The sequence below is a fragment of the Vanessa tameamea genome, chromosome 29, assembly GCF_037043105.1.
Source record: "Vanessa tameamea isolate UH-Manoa-2023 chromosome 29, ilVanTame1 primary haplotype, whole genome shotgun sequence".
In the NCBI taxonomy this organism is placed as follows: Eukaryota; Metazoa; Arthropoda; class Insecta; order Lepidoptera; family Nymphalidae; genus Vanessa; species Vanessa tameamea.
The window spans coordinates 4,088,106-4,104,640 of NC_087337.1; the positions used below are offsets into that span (position 1 = coordinate 4,088,106).

Consider the following 16,535-nt stretch of genomic DNA (forward strand, 5'->3'; position numbering starts at 1 on the left):
ACCGCTACCAGCTCGACGAACTCCGAATAATACTGGTATTTATCCTGATCAGAATCTTCAGTGACATTCCATTGACTATAAGTATATACAATCAAGTCAATTGATTATAACCTTATAATGGCGATCAAAAATATAGATGACCCTGTTATGGACCGACTGGATACTTTACAGACACAGCCCATGAACCCAAAATGACACTAATATCAATTGAAAAACACACAATAAAGACAAATGACACGTAAAAAACGAGACTAATAAAAAATGTAAGCCAATATTGTTATTTCCAGATAAATTCCCTGTACGTTGTTCTTTACCATTTGGGAATGAAACGATCGTCTCCTGGCTATTTTTATTCATATTCAATATATGTATTTAATTAGTTTGACAAAGAAAAAAACGACCCGCTGAGTTTCTTTCGCCGGTTCTTCTCAGGTCAGGGTGTTGCCTTTTCCGAACCGGTGGTAATGTTTAATTGGATTATCAATGAGTAAGCGAATATTGAATAAAGGAATTTGAGTTGAGTTTGAGTTTAAACTATCAAAGTCGAAATAATAGAAAAATACACCTACGGCACGGACAACATGTCTGAGCAAACTCTTAAATGATCATTAAGCCAAGTTTACGATTCCATAAATTAAAATCAATCAATTATAAACGAAACTAATGTCCTTTCTGGACCGAAAGGTAAAGATTTAAGGCAAGGCTTTAATAAAATTCCGCGGATATAAACTTTGCCTTCATAAAGTTAAAATGTTTTTTTTTTTAAAAAACCTTGAGCTAATACTTGTTCGCTTTCAAGCAGGATTTATTATTTATATAATAAATCCTGCTATAATAAATCCTGCTATAATTGCTTTAATTGCCATAATATAGAATTTCAAATGTTGGAAAAGAATGACTTCTTTGTTTCTTGTCGGTTCTTCTGGGTAGAATTTACATTTCGAACCGGTGTTAGCTTTACGTATAAAACAATTCTTTAAAATGACGATTCAAAACTGCTCGCAAAAGTCTACTTGAACAAAGTATATTTTGATATAATATAAGAAAAAATTAAACATCGTTAAATGGGCGTCATTTGAATGAAAAGTTTAAGAAGGGTTATTTTTTATCATGCTGCATTGGGCTTGTGTTGGGTTGTAAATTTTTCTGTTGTCGGTTTGAAAATTTCAATAGAAGAATCAAACTTAAAAATAACTTTTTTATGGTAGCGATCCGAGTCTTGAACCCATGACCTCGAAATGAGGGATCCTTGTAAGCTATCTACTAGAACTTCCTGATTATGATGTCATTAGTAATATATTTTACCCAAAATGCTTTCGTATTTTCTTCGTTTTTATTTAAATGAAACTACTTCGGGCGAGAGGAATGACCGTTTAATGATCGAATTGGTGCACTACGTAATGTAATATTACAACGAAACATTCCTGATGCAAATCCACAATCAACAATCCACTTCTGTCACGTAAACCGAGTTGTGAGCGCTTTAAATTATATTTTTTATTGTTTAATAGGACAAGACGATAGCATCATTCAGCGTTTCAGATGTAAGCAATTATTTAATTACTTGAAGATGAACTCCCGGGCTTTTTCTTGGTTGACTCGTTCAAGTAAGCAAGCGGTCACGGCTGGAAAAGCAGTGGACCAGCCGCGATAATCTCTTTGCAAGGAAACGACAACTGGGTCGGAGTTGTAACGCACCAGTTGACTCAACCCGCAGTAGACGGCGCCAGCGAACGCGCTGACAGTCAAAACGAACCATAGAAATCTGTAAAATACCATTAATCTTACCCGCCTGGGTACGTGCCACCCAATCATCACTTATTCTACCTACAAACATCAATAGTTAATATTGTTGTGTTCCGGTTTTAAGAGTGAATGAGCTAATCTTTGAGCCAATTTAACCACAGGCACTAGGATTTAACATCTTAGCTTCCAAGTATGCTGAAGCATTGGTGATGTAAGGTATGATTAATATTTGTTACAGCGACAATGTCTGTGGGAGATGGTGACTGTATATTGCCTGAGTCTGTATTTCCCGATAGGTACAACCTCGGTGTCTTCAAATCTAGAGTTAATAGGTATCTTCTAGACAAGCGTGCTACATCGTAGACCGTGTCGATGCTTAACAACAGACAAGACAACGGTCAAACGCTAGTCTATTAAGGGTAAAAAAAAGTGATTCAAGTAAAAAAGGTGTCAAGTCTGTGTACGTGCTGCCGGCGCATGGTGCGCCATCTTGTTTATTCATACTGGTTGGAATATAATGTCAATGGGAGTTGAACGGCTCTCTAGTGAAGCGTCGCGTCGATGGTAGCGCGGCAGCCATCTTGGATCGACAGTTACATTCAAGATTTCGCACCACGTGTGCGACGAATCGCTAATTTCCAACATTGTCTTTATTCTTTTGTAATAGGTTCAGTGATTTGTGTGTGTTTTTGTATATGATTTATTAACGAACCGATTTTGATGACTATTGTGTAAATTTACTGAATTTGTGGATCGTTCATATTTAAAATCGCTTGAATATACGCCCACTTATCTTGAATAATCGTGATATTGCCAATAAAATGTCTATATATATATATCAATTTTGCTCGTAACATTTTAATACATAAATAAAAATGAACACAAACTCTTTTCAAACAATAAATACTTATTTAGTAAAGGGAAAAACATTCGTCGAAAAGTTCAACCTTTTTTGTTTATACTTAAAAAGAAAAATAACTGTCAAAAAATTCACCGTAACCGCACAATGTGATATTTTAATTTTTATTATTTATTTTTTTAAATATCTACATACCTTTCGAAGAAGTGAAAATTCGCCGCGACGGTATGCTTCAGCCCATGTAGAGTTGTTTCCTTGCAGAAGATTGCATAAACTTCATATACATTCGAAATGGCAACTTTAATCGATTGTATTGTTGAGTTCTTGCGAGTCAGGCAGCTCAATATTGCGGTGGGTTTACTTTTTTTTAACGTTTTACTCATTCTTTAACAATTAAAATTAATATATGACAATAAAAATATCTTTTTAACTTGTGTGTTTGTAACTGATCTACTCTTAAGCGGCTGAACCTATTTTTATTAGTTTGTTTGAGTCCCTGGATTACTATTTGATCATACCTGAAACGACGCTGCGATTGTGTTTCAGGATTTTTTAACAAAAAAATGTTAATATATTTTTTTAATTCGGGATGTCCATCCAATTTTTTTTTTGTAGAATATTTACTTTTAATTAGTAACAAACATATAATTTATCTATGGAATATTTAATTAAATGTTTTTTATTCAATTAAAGCTTAAACTATATGGTATAATATGCGGATACCTGTGCTAACATAAACAAATTAAAAAAATTATAAGCCCTTTCAAAATCGATAGGAATGTATTCCAAAGTTTTCATACAAAAAAATGCCTTCATTATGTCAAACCCTTGTTTATAAACTATACTTACGTCAATTTATAGATATTAATTAATTTAAAAGAAAAAAATTCGTTTAAATTTGATAAAAGGCTTAAGCCCTAGAGCCTTGACTAAGCGAATGAAAATATTTAATAAATTTGTTCAGTCAGGAATGCTCGCAACTAAAACATATTCTTGTAAGCACGATTGATACTAATACTTACACCAAATAGATCTCTATTAGATATGGTATTATATGCCGGTAAAACGTCAATGTAAAACAAGGCTGCCAGTTGTAATTATTATTATATTTTATTGACAGTACTTTTTGAATATGCCACTCTTTAAATAAGGTGGTGCGATTTTGCTGTTGCCTGTATCTGTGCGTAAATCCGGAGCGTTTTGTGTCACGTGACAAACGTTTAAAGAAATGCATTTTTATTTATGGATTTTTGAATAAATTAATTATTATTTTCATCATTCGTTAATAAATAACCATTTTTAAACTCATAATATATACTGATTACAATAATTGACACTTTATTTTTCGCAGTGTCAAATATCCTATTGTTAAAAAAAAATATTTGAACTGGCAACCCTATCTTAAAGACGTTAACAACAGTAATTAGATTTTAATACGATTGGTCAATAAGCTATTGTATAAAGAACAAATTCATATTGTTCACTAATGGAAGTCTTTTATGAGTTTAATGTCTAATGGATTTTAATGTAGTAATTACTGTGATTATTCCCATTGTGATGTAACTATACTTTATTTTATGGAGGAACGATTAAACTGTATATTAGTTATGGGTTTTAACAGCGATTAATCTTCTGTAATTTCGGTAATTTAGGCTTAAAAAATAAATTGAAGCATAGTAATAATTCTCCAACAATTTATCAATCCTGAAGGGATTATTTCTTGTGACAGATGAATAAAAAAAAAACGATGTATGTAACAGTCTTAAATATAATGCCATATAAAATAATATTAATTAAAATTTAAGATTATTATTAAAAAAATATATTACATGAATATTTTATGCAATAATTTAAAATTAATAGTTTCTGTTATAATAACAGTATTTAATAATAACTAAATAAAATTAATTATGTCATCTTATGTCATAACACCGAATCACTAACACTTGTTTTATTGTCTGTGTCAGGCTTTTTTTTTAACATAGGTAGGCAGACTGGCAATTGGACCACCTGAGTAAGTGGTCACAACTGCCCATAGACATTGGCGCCGTTAAAATTAACAATTCCTATCATCGCCAAGGCGACATCAACCTTGGGAACTGGGATGTAATGTAACTTGTGCATGTAATTACACTGGCAAACATTCTTCAAGCTGATACACAACAATCCTAAGTTATGCTGCTTGGCGGTACAATATTGCCCAAAGCCCTGCTACTAAGTACAAAGTCCTAGCGCCAAGTTTGGACACACAGTAGAATGAGGATGTGAATGTGGTCCTCATTTTGATTGTCGCCGTAAACGAACGTAAAATGTAAGAGTGTGAGATACGACATTCACTATATTGATATACATGATTTCACGAATGAGATACGATGTGAATTCTTAGAGAATCACTCTGCATATGATTTTTAGCTTTTCTCAGTCGAATGGGAAACGTAGTTAAATATATATGAACGCGGTTTAAACCCTAATAACATAGTAAACTAAAGTGATAGCTCAGAAATGTCCCGCCGTTGGGCGAAGGACTTTCTGTCATCATAGATATAATTTTAATTAAAGTTATTTCGACACATATATACTTATTTCTATATATTCTTTGAAATCAAATCAAATCAAAATATACTTTATTCAAGTAGGCCTTTGCAAGCACTTTTGAATCGTCATTTAACAAACTATATTAATTGAAGCTACCACCGGTTCGGAATGTAGATTCTACCGAGAAGAACCGGCAAGAAAATCAGTAGTTACTATTTTTCAACATTTAAAAATACGATCATGTTAGTTAAATACAATTATATATGTATGTTACGTCTCCTGCCTGGAAGTCAACGAGTATTAACTCCACGCTTTTTTATCATCTGTAGAATATTGTATTGTATAATACGCCTTCTTTACCGATGTATTTTTTACAAATGATTTGAATTTATGATATGGCAAAGTTAAAAATGTCTGCGGAATTTTATTATGTTTTTTACTTTGTCAAGTTACAGTACTTGTCGCCCGCGGCCTCGCTCGCGTTTCAGGTGTAAGGCATAAAAAGAATTCAAGCCAAAGTCCTTCATACCAAATTGTATCCAATTCAGTTCAGTGGCTTAGCCGCGAGGGACCAACAGACAGACAGACAGAATTACTTTCGCATTTAAAAAAAAATAATATATATATATAATCCGTTTGGCAATGTAAGCCTAGCCAACAGACGTTCACACGCCCTTTTTTTTACAAATCCATAGTGAATATCATAGATTAATCGATCTCTCGGCCAATGATATCGCGTGAATTCGCTGTCAAATGTTGTTTATTTGGCTTTTTTCCAGCTATGGTTGGAATTGATTATAGATAAAATTTTACAAATCTTTACTTAATTTTAATATTCTTATTTCACGATCACAATAATTTTACATTATATTTAACACTTTTTTTTTTTTAATTCGATTCCAGTTAGCGGCCCTATTGACGCTAGCCTACTTTGTGTATCAATACCGGAAAACGATTTTCAAACTAGAAGAGGACGATGGCCTTCAACGCAGATGTTCAAGCAGAATGTCTAGATCACGATCCAAGTAATTTATTTATACACCAGCTGTGCCCGCGACTTCGTGCGCGTTTGTATTTAACAAAAAAGTTATTGTTTTAGCCTAAGTTACTCCTTATTACATCAGCTATATGCCAGTGAAAATCCCATCAAAATCGGTCCAGCCGTTCCAGATATTAGCCGGAACAAACAGACAGACAAACAAAAAATATGATATTGGTAGTATGTACCGTGTATAATATTACAAAGAGACACTCCGATTTTATTATATGTATAGATTAATTCCTCAGTTTATTAATGTTTTTCAGATCTTTTCAAGTGCACCTGATGCTAAGTGGTCTAATATTAGCCGTCCTTAACATTGCTAATGCGGTTACCAAAGTAAAAAGTAAACTATATTATGCACTACAAACAATTCCCGATTAATACAATTTTTCGAAATTCAAATATATTTTTTAACGAATCCATAATCATTACATTACACCACAGATGATCTAATATCTCAGCTGTTGATTTCGCGCCAAATCAAGCTGTTTATCTGTCTTTACTTCATCTGTGGTTGTCATAAGCAATCAATGTGTGTGTGTGTGTGTGTGTGAACAACAATTTTAATGCTTGTCTTCTAGATCTCGCTCAAGGTCAAGAACAAGAGCAGACTACAAACTGTCAGACATGAAACGAAGAGGCAGGAAACCTACACGGCGCTGCCCAGACTGCAGCCTATGTAACTTTGACGAATAGTCTCGTCAAAGGCAACAAAATAATATAATTTATAGAAACGAGTCATCAAAAAATGTTTTTAAATTATTTATAATGGTCGATATAAACTTTCCTCTATTTAATATTGTAAGCTTATTCATTAAAAACATTTCAAAGCCAAGGTAACTAATATTGGCGGTATGTTTTTTTTAAATAGTGTTTAAAAATTTAAAACGTCTAAATTATACGGTTTATTTAAAAATAAATTTACATTTATTTAATAAATCGTTAAATAAATGAATGGAGAATAGATAATTTGTTTTTTTTTTAAATATTATTATTATGCAAGTTGAAGCGCAATCACAAATGCTAGTGGGTCGCACGCGAAACTTCATGTTTATTTAAAATGTTTTTTTGGAATTACGACCTATGGCAGGTTTTGTTTTGATTTCATTTCTTTGTCTGCAAGTCACTCATCTACATTTGGCGCCTAAATGATGAAACCTCTTACAGGAAATTTTTAATATCAAATAGTCAGAATTGGATTTTGTCGAAAACAATATAGTTTAAATTGGTTACGTTTTTCATTTTTTTTTTTCTTATACAGCCATAGCGCTACTGTCTACCAGGCCAGTAATGTTTATGCGCTCTCTAAAATTAATTCTTTGTTAAATCGTAACAATTTAGTAAATTGCAATCAAGAATCTTTTTTTTCTTCACGTCTACGGCTGGAGATCTTCAAAATGAGACTATATCTACGGGGTTATAAACATAATTACTTATTTATTTGAAACACCATCGGCACATTCACAAAAAAAAATGCATTCAAAAGTACACGGAACGTAATAAAAAAGTAATACACTCTTAAACTAGCACAAAATTAGACAAAAATCCTACATTACAATGCTTATTTTTTTTTTCAATAATAATTAACGTTATCATTAGCGCCAAAACGCTCGGTCTTTGGACATCGACGGTCGTATGTGATGAATATGCATAAAATAAATCCTAAATAGTTAATGTTGAAGGGGACAACAACAACAACAACAATAACAATAAAAAATACAAAATAAAATAATCTTTTATTAAAATACTTAATTAATCGTCATCATCAAATTCGAAATTATTTACAGCTTCATTTGTCTGTGATTCCACGATGAGATATTTAATAGGGCAGCAGGCTTCATCCACTTTGCACGACCTGAAAAAATTAAGAATTAGTTACACTACTTTCTTCATAATAATAAGCAAATGTTCATTTAGTTTAATGAGTCCCTTTTGACACTGGTATGAATCTTTCCATTTTATGTTACTAGTAAGCTCATTGGTCGAGATTCAATTTAATTACTGCAAATTATAGAAAAATATACATGAATATACACATTTTCTTTCTTTATTTATTCTTATTTCTAATTGTTTTTATTGATGACTATAACTACCAAACATATATAAAAAAAAATATTCAATTTTTTCTAAAATTTTCTAAAAAAAAATTGCGTCAATGTATATTATTGATGAATTTCTAACCGAATTCATAATAAACAATAATAATTGAGCTGTATGTTCCAAAATTATCTTCAATGTTGCAATAATTAAAATGGCATCGATATTACATAAAGATGGTATTTACAGTTAAGCATGTTATAGTAGTAACTACTTTTAACAATTAAGCTAAAATAAAGTTCACTGAAATTATGTCAATAAGAAGACGAGCTTAAAATGACTTGTGATAAATGTTTAATTGATATAATATTACTAATTTGATAAAAATACCTACAATTATTACCGATAACGACTATGTTTATCAAACAACTATACAAAATAAATCGGAAATATTCGGTTTACAGTTTTACAAACAACATCACTAGTTGATATTTTGACAATTGACAATGATTTCATAAAATTCAAATGGCCCTGTCGGCACAACTAAAAGCTATTAAACTAAGAATTGAATTGAAAATTCAAACGAAAGACAACTTGCTGTTTGCATAAAAATGTTATTAAAATTTATGTATTAAAATGTAGTAAACATTATCGATTTTGTTATTAATTACGTAAAATTAGCAACTATATCGACATCATTTACATTTTTTTTGTTATGTCAATATTGTTTTAAAAACTAAATATTCAACACGACTTCAAAAGTTCAAAAAAATGAATATCGAAGACTCGCTAAACGACGTTGTAGCAATAAATTCAGATGACGACGACGAGGAAATTTCAAATTCTGGTAATTTTATAAACAAAAGTTTTTTTTAATATAATCATACTGCAGATAAGGATAATTCAAAATCGACATTCTCAGCAGGACATCCTCAAAAAATTATTCGAATTTCGAACAGTAGATGGCTAATTTCTAAACAGCCTTAAATTCATAAATTTGAGACTGTTAAGTTGGTGTCTTTTAGTTTTTAATGATGTGTTTGTTTCGTCTGGATTCTCCTATCTATATATATAGTCATTAGATCGACATTATTATGTCATAATAGGTCTGGATTCTCCTATCTATATATATGGTCATTAGATCGACATTATTATGTCATAATAGTATATTTTCAGTCCGAAACCCAACTCCGACTATTTTTCCGTTTAATTATTATTAATTTATTATTAGATATGTGGCACTATCTATACTAATATTATAAATGCGAAAATAACTATCTGTCTGTTGCTCTATCACGGCCAGACTACTGTACCGAGTTTGATGAAATTTGGTATGAAGGAAGTTTGAACTTCAAGTAAATGCTCTACACGCATAAAAAGTATACCAACTTATCCCTAAAATGCAAGTGAAGCCGCAGACAACATCTAGTAATAATAAATTATTATTAATTAATAAATAGATTGACCAATTGACACACACTACCAGATATAATAAATACTAGACATAAGATTAAATATATTAAAAATAAGATTATAATATGGAAAACATTGGATATGTCTTAAGTGCCTCAGCTAATACCAGTAGTTTGTAGGTTGTTGTCCTTGTTTACATATATTTGATTCCATTTTTGGCAAGTTTTTGAGACAAGTTGTCTTCATAATTAATACTTTTCTATTTTATGTTTAATCATTTCATTTTTCTCATTACAGACAAACCGATAATTCAACTTTTCAAGAGATTAATAACCAACAACAGTAAACAGAGCACTGTGTTGACAAACACACAGATCGTTGACATACTTAATAAGGAATTTAAGGTTAATTTATCAGAACTGCACGATTTGGAAGGAGATATATATCTAACGATCATGAAAAAATATCTTAAAGACTGGCCGCAATGGGACGAATTTGATAGAGTCATCAGCAGTTTAAAAGATAAAAATAAAGAAGCTGAAATGGAAAGGATATTTGAAACTAAATACATTAATTTAAAAAACTATTTAAAGGTCATGCTCAATTCTGCACAAATTTTGGCGAAGGAAACAGTTCAAAAAGTCATAGATAATAAAATTGAACTGACCAAAGAATCTAACAAAGAATCTTCAGATAGAACAGTTGTTCTTGAAATCAATGCGTCGAGAAACCAGCTCAATCAATTATTCTTCCGACAGCCTAATATGAATCTAAATAATACAGTTTTCAACGCTACATACTCTTTACCGACTCAGATACAGCTTAAAACGTTACCTCTAGAGGCTATACTTAACTGGTGGGGAGTTCATATATGCCTAGTAAATGTTACTAACACATATGTTTACAAACGTGAAACTAAACATGAACTTAAACATGTTCTTGTCAACAAATGTATAACATCAAGATTGAATCCGTCAATAGTTTTGGATCAGAACATTCAAGTTAGTAATTACCAACGCAATACAAGTAAGATCGATACATCTGCATACATAGAATTAATCAATAAAATCACATCCAAGTCACCCGAATCGAGTGACATATATGAATTTATAAAAAAAGATTTAAAACTGCTCCCTCAATCGGTTCACCCCAGAGTTATTTATAAGAGATATACAAATAAATATTCTTATATAAGATATTTATATGTGAATACACATAATGATGTAAGTGCAGAATTTAAGAACATTGATCTCCAACTCGAAGAAATGATGTCACCGATGTACACAACAGTGCTTGGACAAATTCTTGATTCGACTCCGTCTTTGATAGTCGAGTGTGAACCTTGCTCGGCTAAATTTACAGGACAACATTTAGTCAATGAACTAAAGAATCACTTCAATGAACAACACCAGAATGAACCGGATTGGAAATGTACAAATTGCAAGAAAAGAATAACAATGTCGGCATTAGCACAAAACTGGTGGTGTCATCGATGCTAAGAACATTACAAACACAGAAATACATGCACAGGATCATATCATAAGGCAGGGCAACCTTTATGAAATTAATGAATTAAAGAAATTGTTAAGTGCAAGTTTAGCAACAAGCAACAAAATAATAAAGACACTTAAATATTATAGGTTTAAATGAAATATTCATTTTTGTTTTATTCAGTACACATGTGTCATATTTTAAGTGTACTGTGACTGACTTTGTATTTTTTTATAAAAGAAGTAAAAGCCGTATATTCGTATGTGTATTTTATTTAATCATATTAATAGTAATTTTATTCATTTTTCAACTTTAGCTTCAACTAAATAGGCACAGAATATAAAGTAATTTGTTAGGCAGTAAGCCTAGCTTCTTTTGTCTTTTAGCTTTTGAACTATAAAAACTAAATAGAACCTATATCGGGATTTATTTATTTTAGGAAAATTGTATAGTAAACTAATTTTTTGGAAAACCACATAGACAAAAGTGATTTTTTTAACAAATTAAAGTTTTTTATTTGTTTTAAAATTAGCGTATTTGCTAAAGATTACCGGTATAATAAATAAATGTCCTCTACATTAATATAAACATCGAAATTTTGTTTTTGTTTTAAAAAGAGCGGAAATAAATCATTCGAGTAATAATGTGCTGTCGATACACACAAGAAATAATTAATTTGCGTTGACACACAATTCTAGAAATGTATACTTAAAAATGGACTGGTTATAAGGTATTAACAATTCTCTAAGTATATATATTATATACTAAAACTATATTCTTATTTCTTAGTAATAAAATCATTCAAATAGAAATAACTCGTTTTATTTCTCAAATTGAAAACACCGCCCAAACAGAAACTTCCTTTCCCAAAATCAGAAGGCTTTAATAGCGAATATGGATCACAGATGGCGCTGCACGACTTTAGATCGCGCTATCAAGAGCGTTTTTAATCAACTACATGTTTGTCTTAGAACTAGTAATGTTTCACAATCCGTTCAGTAGTTTTTGAATATTTTTGGCATGCTTCATATTCAAGTTGTTGAATAATGTCGCTACATTCTTAAATAGTGAGTCTCATAAAGTCTAGAGTCTAGACTCTTGAACTACATACCTAGAGAACTAGGCTAAGAGAACCCACTGGGTTAATAGACGTAACGTACAAGTCATGGTATGTTCGTTACATCCCGATCGCAGCGCTAACTACCGGATAAAATCTTAACCATCCGGGGCTCTAATCAAATACACAAAAACCACATCCAAATTGTTTAAATCGTTTAGCATTAATCGTTCAATTACATACGCACGTACAGAACTATTTAAATATATACAAATATTATAAACGGGACAGTAACTCTGTCTGTTACCTCTTCACGCTTAAACGTTTGAACCGATTTAGATGAATTTTGCTATGGTTATAGTTTGAGTCCAGGGAAAGGATATAGGCTTTTTTTAATTCACTCCTTGAAGGGGTATGGGGGTGACGGTTTTCTTGTGTTTGTTCTACTTTCCGAACTGATGGTTGCTTTAAATTTAATTCAAAAGTGCTTTTACTTATACTACTATAAGTCTACTCGAAAGAATATTATGATTTTGTTTTTAAATATCTGTAAAAGATACTCATATCTATGAAGTTAGTTTAAATGACAATTGGTCAGCGGCCACAGATATTGTACACTGTAAGAAATATTAACCATTCATAAAACACTATGCTTAGAAAAAAAATGCGTGAGTAAACCGGTTTAGCTAGTTCTTTATAATTTTAATGACCCAGCCGTTATAAAGAGTTGATTTTATTGGTAGAACTATATTATATTCCAACCATAACAGGAAAAAAGTCAATAAACAACATTTGACAGCGAATTGACGCGACATCATTGGTCGAGAGCTTGCTTAATCTATGATATTCACTATGGACTTGCGAAAATATGCCGTTTTGAACGTCCACGAAACTGTTATCAGAATTTTGGAAGTAAAATTAAAGTGGAAATAAGAACTTAAGTACAACAGTGATGTATTATAAATAAAGTAGTGCCTAATATAGCTGAGTTATTGACAAATCGTATGAAATACATAAATCTAAGGTTTGTTTATATTTTTTCCTACTTCTATCTTTCACTGATACTTGATTCTATATCAATATGTCGTTATTATGACCTTCAAATATTAAAATACTAAGATATGACAATTAACATTAATAATCTTATTTAATGATGCATATTCAGCTATTAATAATATAATACTTATTACCTTTGATACCAGTGGGGGGCAAACAGCGTGAAGTCTACCGCACCGGGGCCGTAGTTGCAATTTGCTCGTATAACGCAAATCCCGCTAACATTCCTAACCGTTTGACAGTTGACAGGCGCTTGCGTCGTTGCTGAAAAAAAATGATATTAAGTAACGGTTTATAGAACTACTCCTCCCAGCCTCGTTCATAATAACAAGGGCCTACATAAAACGGTTATGTCGTAACTTTAACTCCTCTCCGGTATTTTAGCCAATAGGTGTGTAAATCATTCTTTCTATTGGTGAAAACCGAAGAGAATTCGGTTCGGTAGTTTTTGAGTTTATCGCGTTTCAAACAGACAGACAATACAAAGTAACGCTGTCTGTCTGTTGTTCATAACAAACAACTAAACCGAATTTGATTGTATTAAAAATGAAGCAAGCTTAACCGAAAAGGAAGGGGTTCATTCATGGGTCACTGTGTATACCCAACACTTGACAACCAACCCGTAAAATGCAAGCGAAGCCGCGAGCAACAACTTGTTTTATAATATGTAGTTATTTAAATCATATCAGCTAAGAATAGTACTATTTTTTTTAAATAACTTAAGAAATCAACGATTATAAAATTTAAGCGTTGCTAACAAAAATGGCCATTGCATTTTAAATTTTTTATCTATAACTGTGACTACACCGTTCATTTAAGGAGTGTTCACACTGAACACGGGTCGGCACCCGTCAAATCCTATAGATTTGATAACTGGTCCAGACGAGGGATATAAACCGAGGACACACTTAGTGCAAGCCTTTGTTTGTACCACCTACACATTATATATTCTACCCTGACGCAGCAATATATAATATTATTGTGTTCAGATTTGAAGGGTAAGTGAGCCAGTGTAACTACAGGCACAAGGGACATAGCGTCTGAGGTCCCAAGGTTAGTGGCGCATGGGCGATGTAAGGAATGGTTGATATTTCTTACAGCGCTAATTTGTATGGGCGATGTTGACCACTTACCATCAGATGACCTATTTTGTCCGTCCGCCTACTTGTATCATAAAAAAAAAAAAATGTCACCACAAGTTGCCGACCGCCTTCTATAATACCAGGTAGAAAGCCTAGCTAATGTCGACGGATGACAAGTCTAATGTGTAGACTCCTTTATAAACATCTATTACCGTTAAGACTCTCCGTTGTGACTGACACTGTTTCTTTTGTTGACCCGCCATTTTGAGGCAGTTGAACCGTTGCCTCGAATATTAGGAATAAAAAAATTAGACTGAAACAAAAAAGTATTTAAAAAAATAAAACAATTTCAAATCAAAGTATGTAATACTATGTACTTATATATATTAAAGTGGATTTTTATAAACGACGTTTTAAATCATCATCATATACTTATAATTTTAAATTTTTATTATTTAAAAAGCCTTAAATGTTTCTTACGTAGAAAATATATGAATTAGTACATTCAGAAGCGGATTTTCTTATAGGCCGACTAGACTGGGGCCTAGAGCGGCAGAACTTACGAATGAGTCAATGTTTAAAAACTTGATAAAGAGTTCAAAGCAAATGTAAAAAAAAAATCACATTTACAGGCTAGGGTAGCATCTGCTACAGGCCTAGGGCATATCAAATCTGCTCCTGATTACAAAGTATTAAATACCTACATATATGAATAATTTTCGATATGCAATATCAGGTCTCTGAAGGATTTTGTTATAGAAATATATTTCTTGCATCATATGATTTTTAAAGCAAAAACTGTTATAAGCCGGGGCGGATTTCCCTAAAGATCGTAAATTTTTCGTGATTTGCCGGGAGTAGGCGTCGTACCTATGCTATAGGACTAGAGCAGCCTAGGTATCAAATCTGCTTATAACTGAATTTATGTTATTCTTAAAACATTAAATGTTTATAATTGATCTGTAAATTAAGTTAATTTTGTAACCGTTTTATACATTAACTTACTAAGTATTGTTCATTACAATTAATTTATCATTAATTATGATTCAATGACTATTAAGTATGATTAAATAATAATATTGAGTAATACCATATTATATCTTTAAATATAATTATTTTAAAATAATGTAATGTTTTAAAGATGTTATTGTATTTATAGAGAAAATAAGTTATGATTCAAAATTCTATGGTTTTATGTATTCTATGAAGGTGCATTTTTTAATCTATGTTAATATTATAATACGAAAGTAAGTCTGTCTGTCTGTTGCTCTTTCACGGCCTAATTACTGAACGAAATTTAATTACATTTTGTAAGCTTAAACCCCCAAGAAAAGACATAGGTTACTTTTTTTATCATAGCACCTGATGACAAACCCTAAAACGTGAACAAAGCTGCGATCGACAACTAATCTTATATAATCTTGGACGAACATTTTCAATTTTTCGTCGGCATACATATAAAAAAAAGTTGCCGAATTTCTGACTGTTTTGTAAAATATTTTTTTGAAGACTTTTTTTACATAATAGCAAGAATTTACAAATATAATTTGCGTTTCGATCATAATTATTGAATTGTTTAACAAATATTGATGTTATTAAAGGTCGTATGTAATTTTTTTAACTTTAGTAAAAAGTTTGCTACTATACAATATTTTATTATTATTCAATAATCATAAATACTTCATGCTTTAAAAGTTCGTTATACATATGTTATAAGTTATTTTAATTTATAATTTTAAATAATACTTGGCTGCCAAAAATAAACCTTCGAAAAAGAAAAATATAAAAAAAACAAACTCTATAAAAATAATTCATTGACAATAATATAACCTTGAAATAATACAATACACTATTCAAATTATGTTATCGAAAATAAAATGGCGATAAAATTAAATTAATTATTAAATAGAATATCAAAGTAATATTCCATCAATAAATAACATTTTCACTTACGTGCAATAAACGCGCATCTTGAACGCGATCAGAAAGACGACTGCTTATCAGCAAATCATAATATAAATTAATAATAAATCAACTAATTGGATATCGTTAACTGTTTAATACTCATAGGTTAACTAATGGACACGTCAATCTAGATTCTAGATCTAGACGCTAATTTATACAGCAAATCAAGAATCGAAATATTCTCTAGGTTATCCTAGAATTGTCAAAATTCTATGAATATGTTACCGGAAAAGTATGAAATTTCAGAATTCT

At 31.3% G+C, this 16,535-nt stretch overlaps 3 protein-coding genes across 3 annotated transcripts; 2 read left to right on the forward strand and 1 right to left on the reverse strand.

Moving 5' to 3' along the window:
* The first annotated feature begins 2,735 nt into the window (after window positions 1–2,735).
* On the forward strand, window positions 2,736–6,921 carry LOC113396861 (uncharacterized). Its single transcript, XM_026634926.2, has 3 exons — window positions 2,736–2,956; window positions 6,044–6,165; window positions 6,764–6,921. Exons 1-3 carry the CDS (start codon window positions 2,897–2,899, stop codon window positions 6,876–6,878), a joined length of 297 nt encoding a protein of 98 aa, XP_026490711.1. The 5' UTR covers window positions 2,736–2,896; the 3' UTR covers window positions 6,879–6,921.
* A 978-nt stretch (window positions 6,922–7,899) lies between these two features.
* Window positions 7,900–16,369, reverse strand: LOC113396865 (uncharacterized). The gene is made up of 4 exons (XM_026634930.2): window positions 16,272–16,369; window positions 14,531–14,631; window positions 13,371–13,500; window positions 7,900–8,037 (listed from the first exon to the last, which is right to left on the reverse strand). The coding sequence occupies exons 1-4, from the start codon at window positions 16,286–16,288 to the stop codon at window positions 7,935–7,937; spliced, it is 351 nt and encodes a 116-aa protein (XP_026490715.2). The 5' UTR covers window positions 16,289–16,369; the 3' UTR covers window positions 7,900–7,934.
* On the forward strand, window positions 8,753–11,383 carry LOC113396859 (uncharacterized). Its single transcript, XM_026634922.2, has 2 exons — window positions 8,753–9,066; window positions 9,930–11,383. Exons 1-2 carry the CDS (start codon window positions 8,991–8,993, stop codon window positions 11,129–11,131), a joined length of 1,278 nt encoding a protein of 425 aa, XP_026490707.2. The 5' UTR covers window positions 8,753–8,990; the 3' UTR covers window positions 11,132–11,383.
* Window positions 16,370–16,535: the final 166 nt, after the last annotated feature.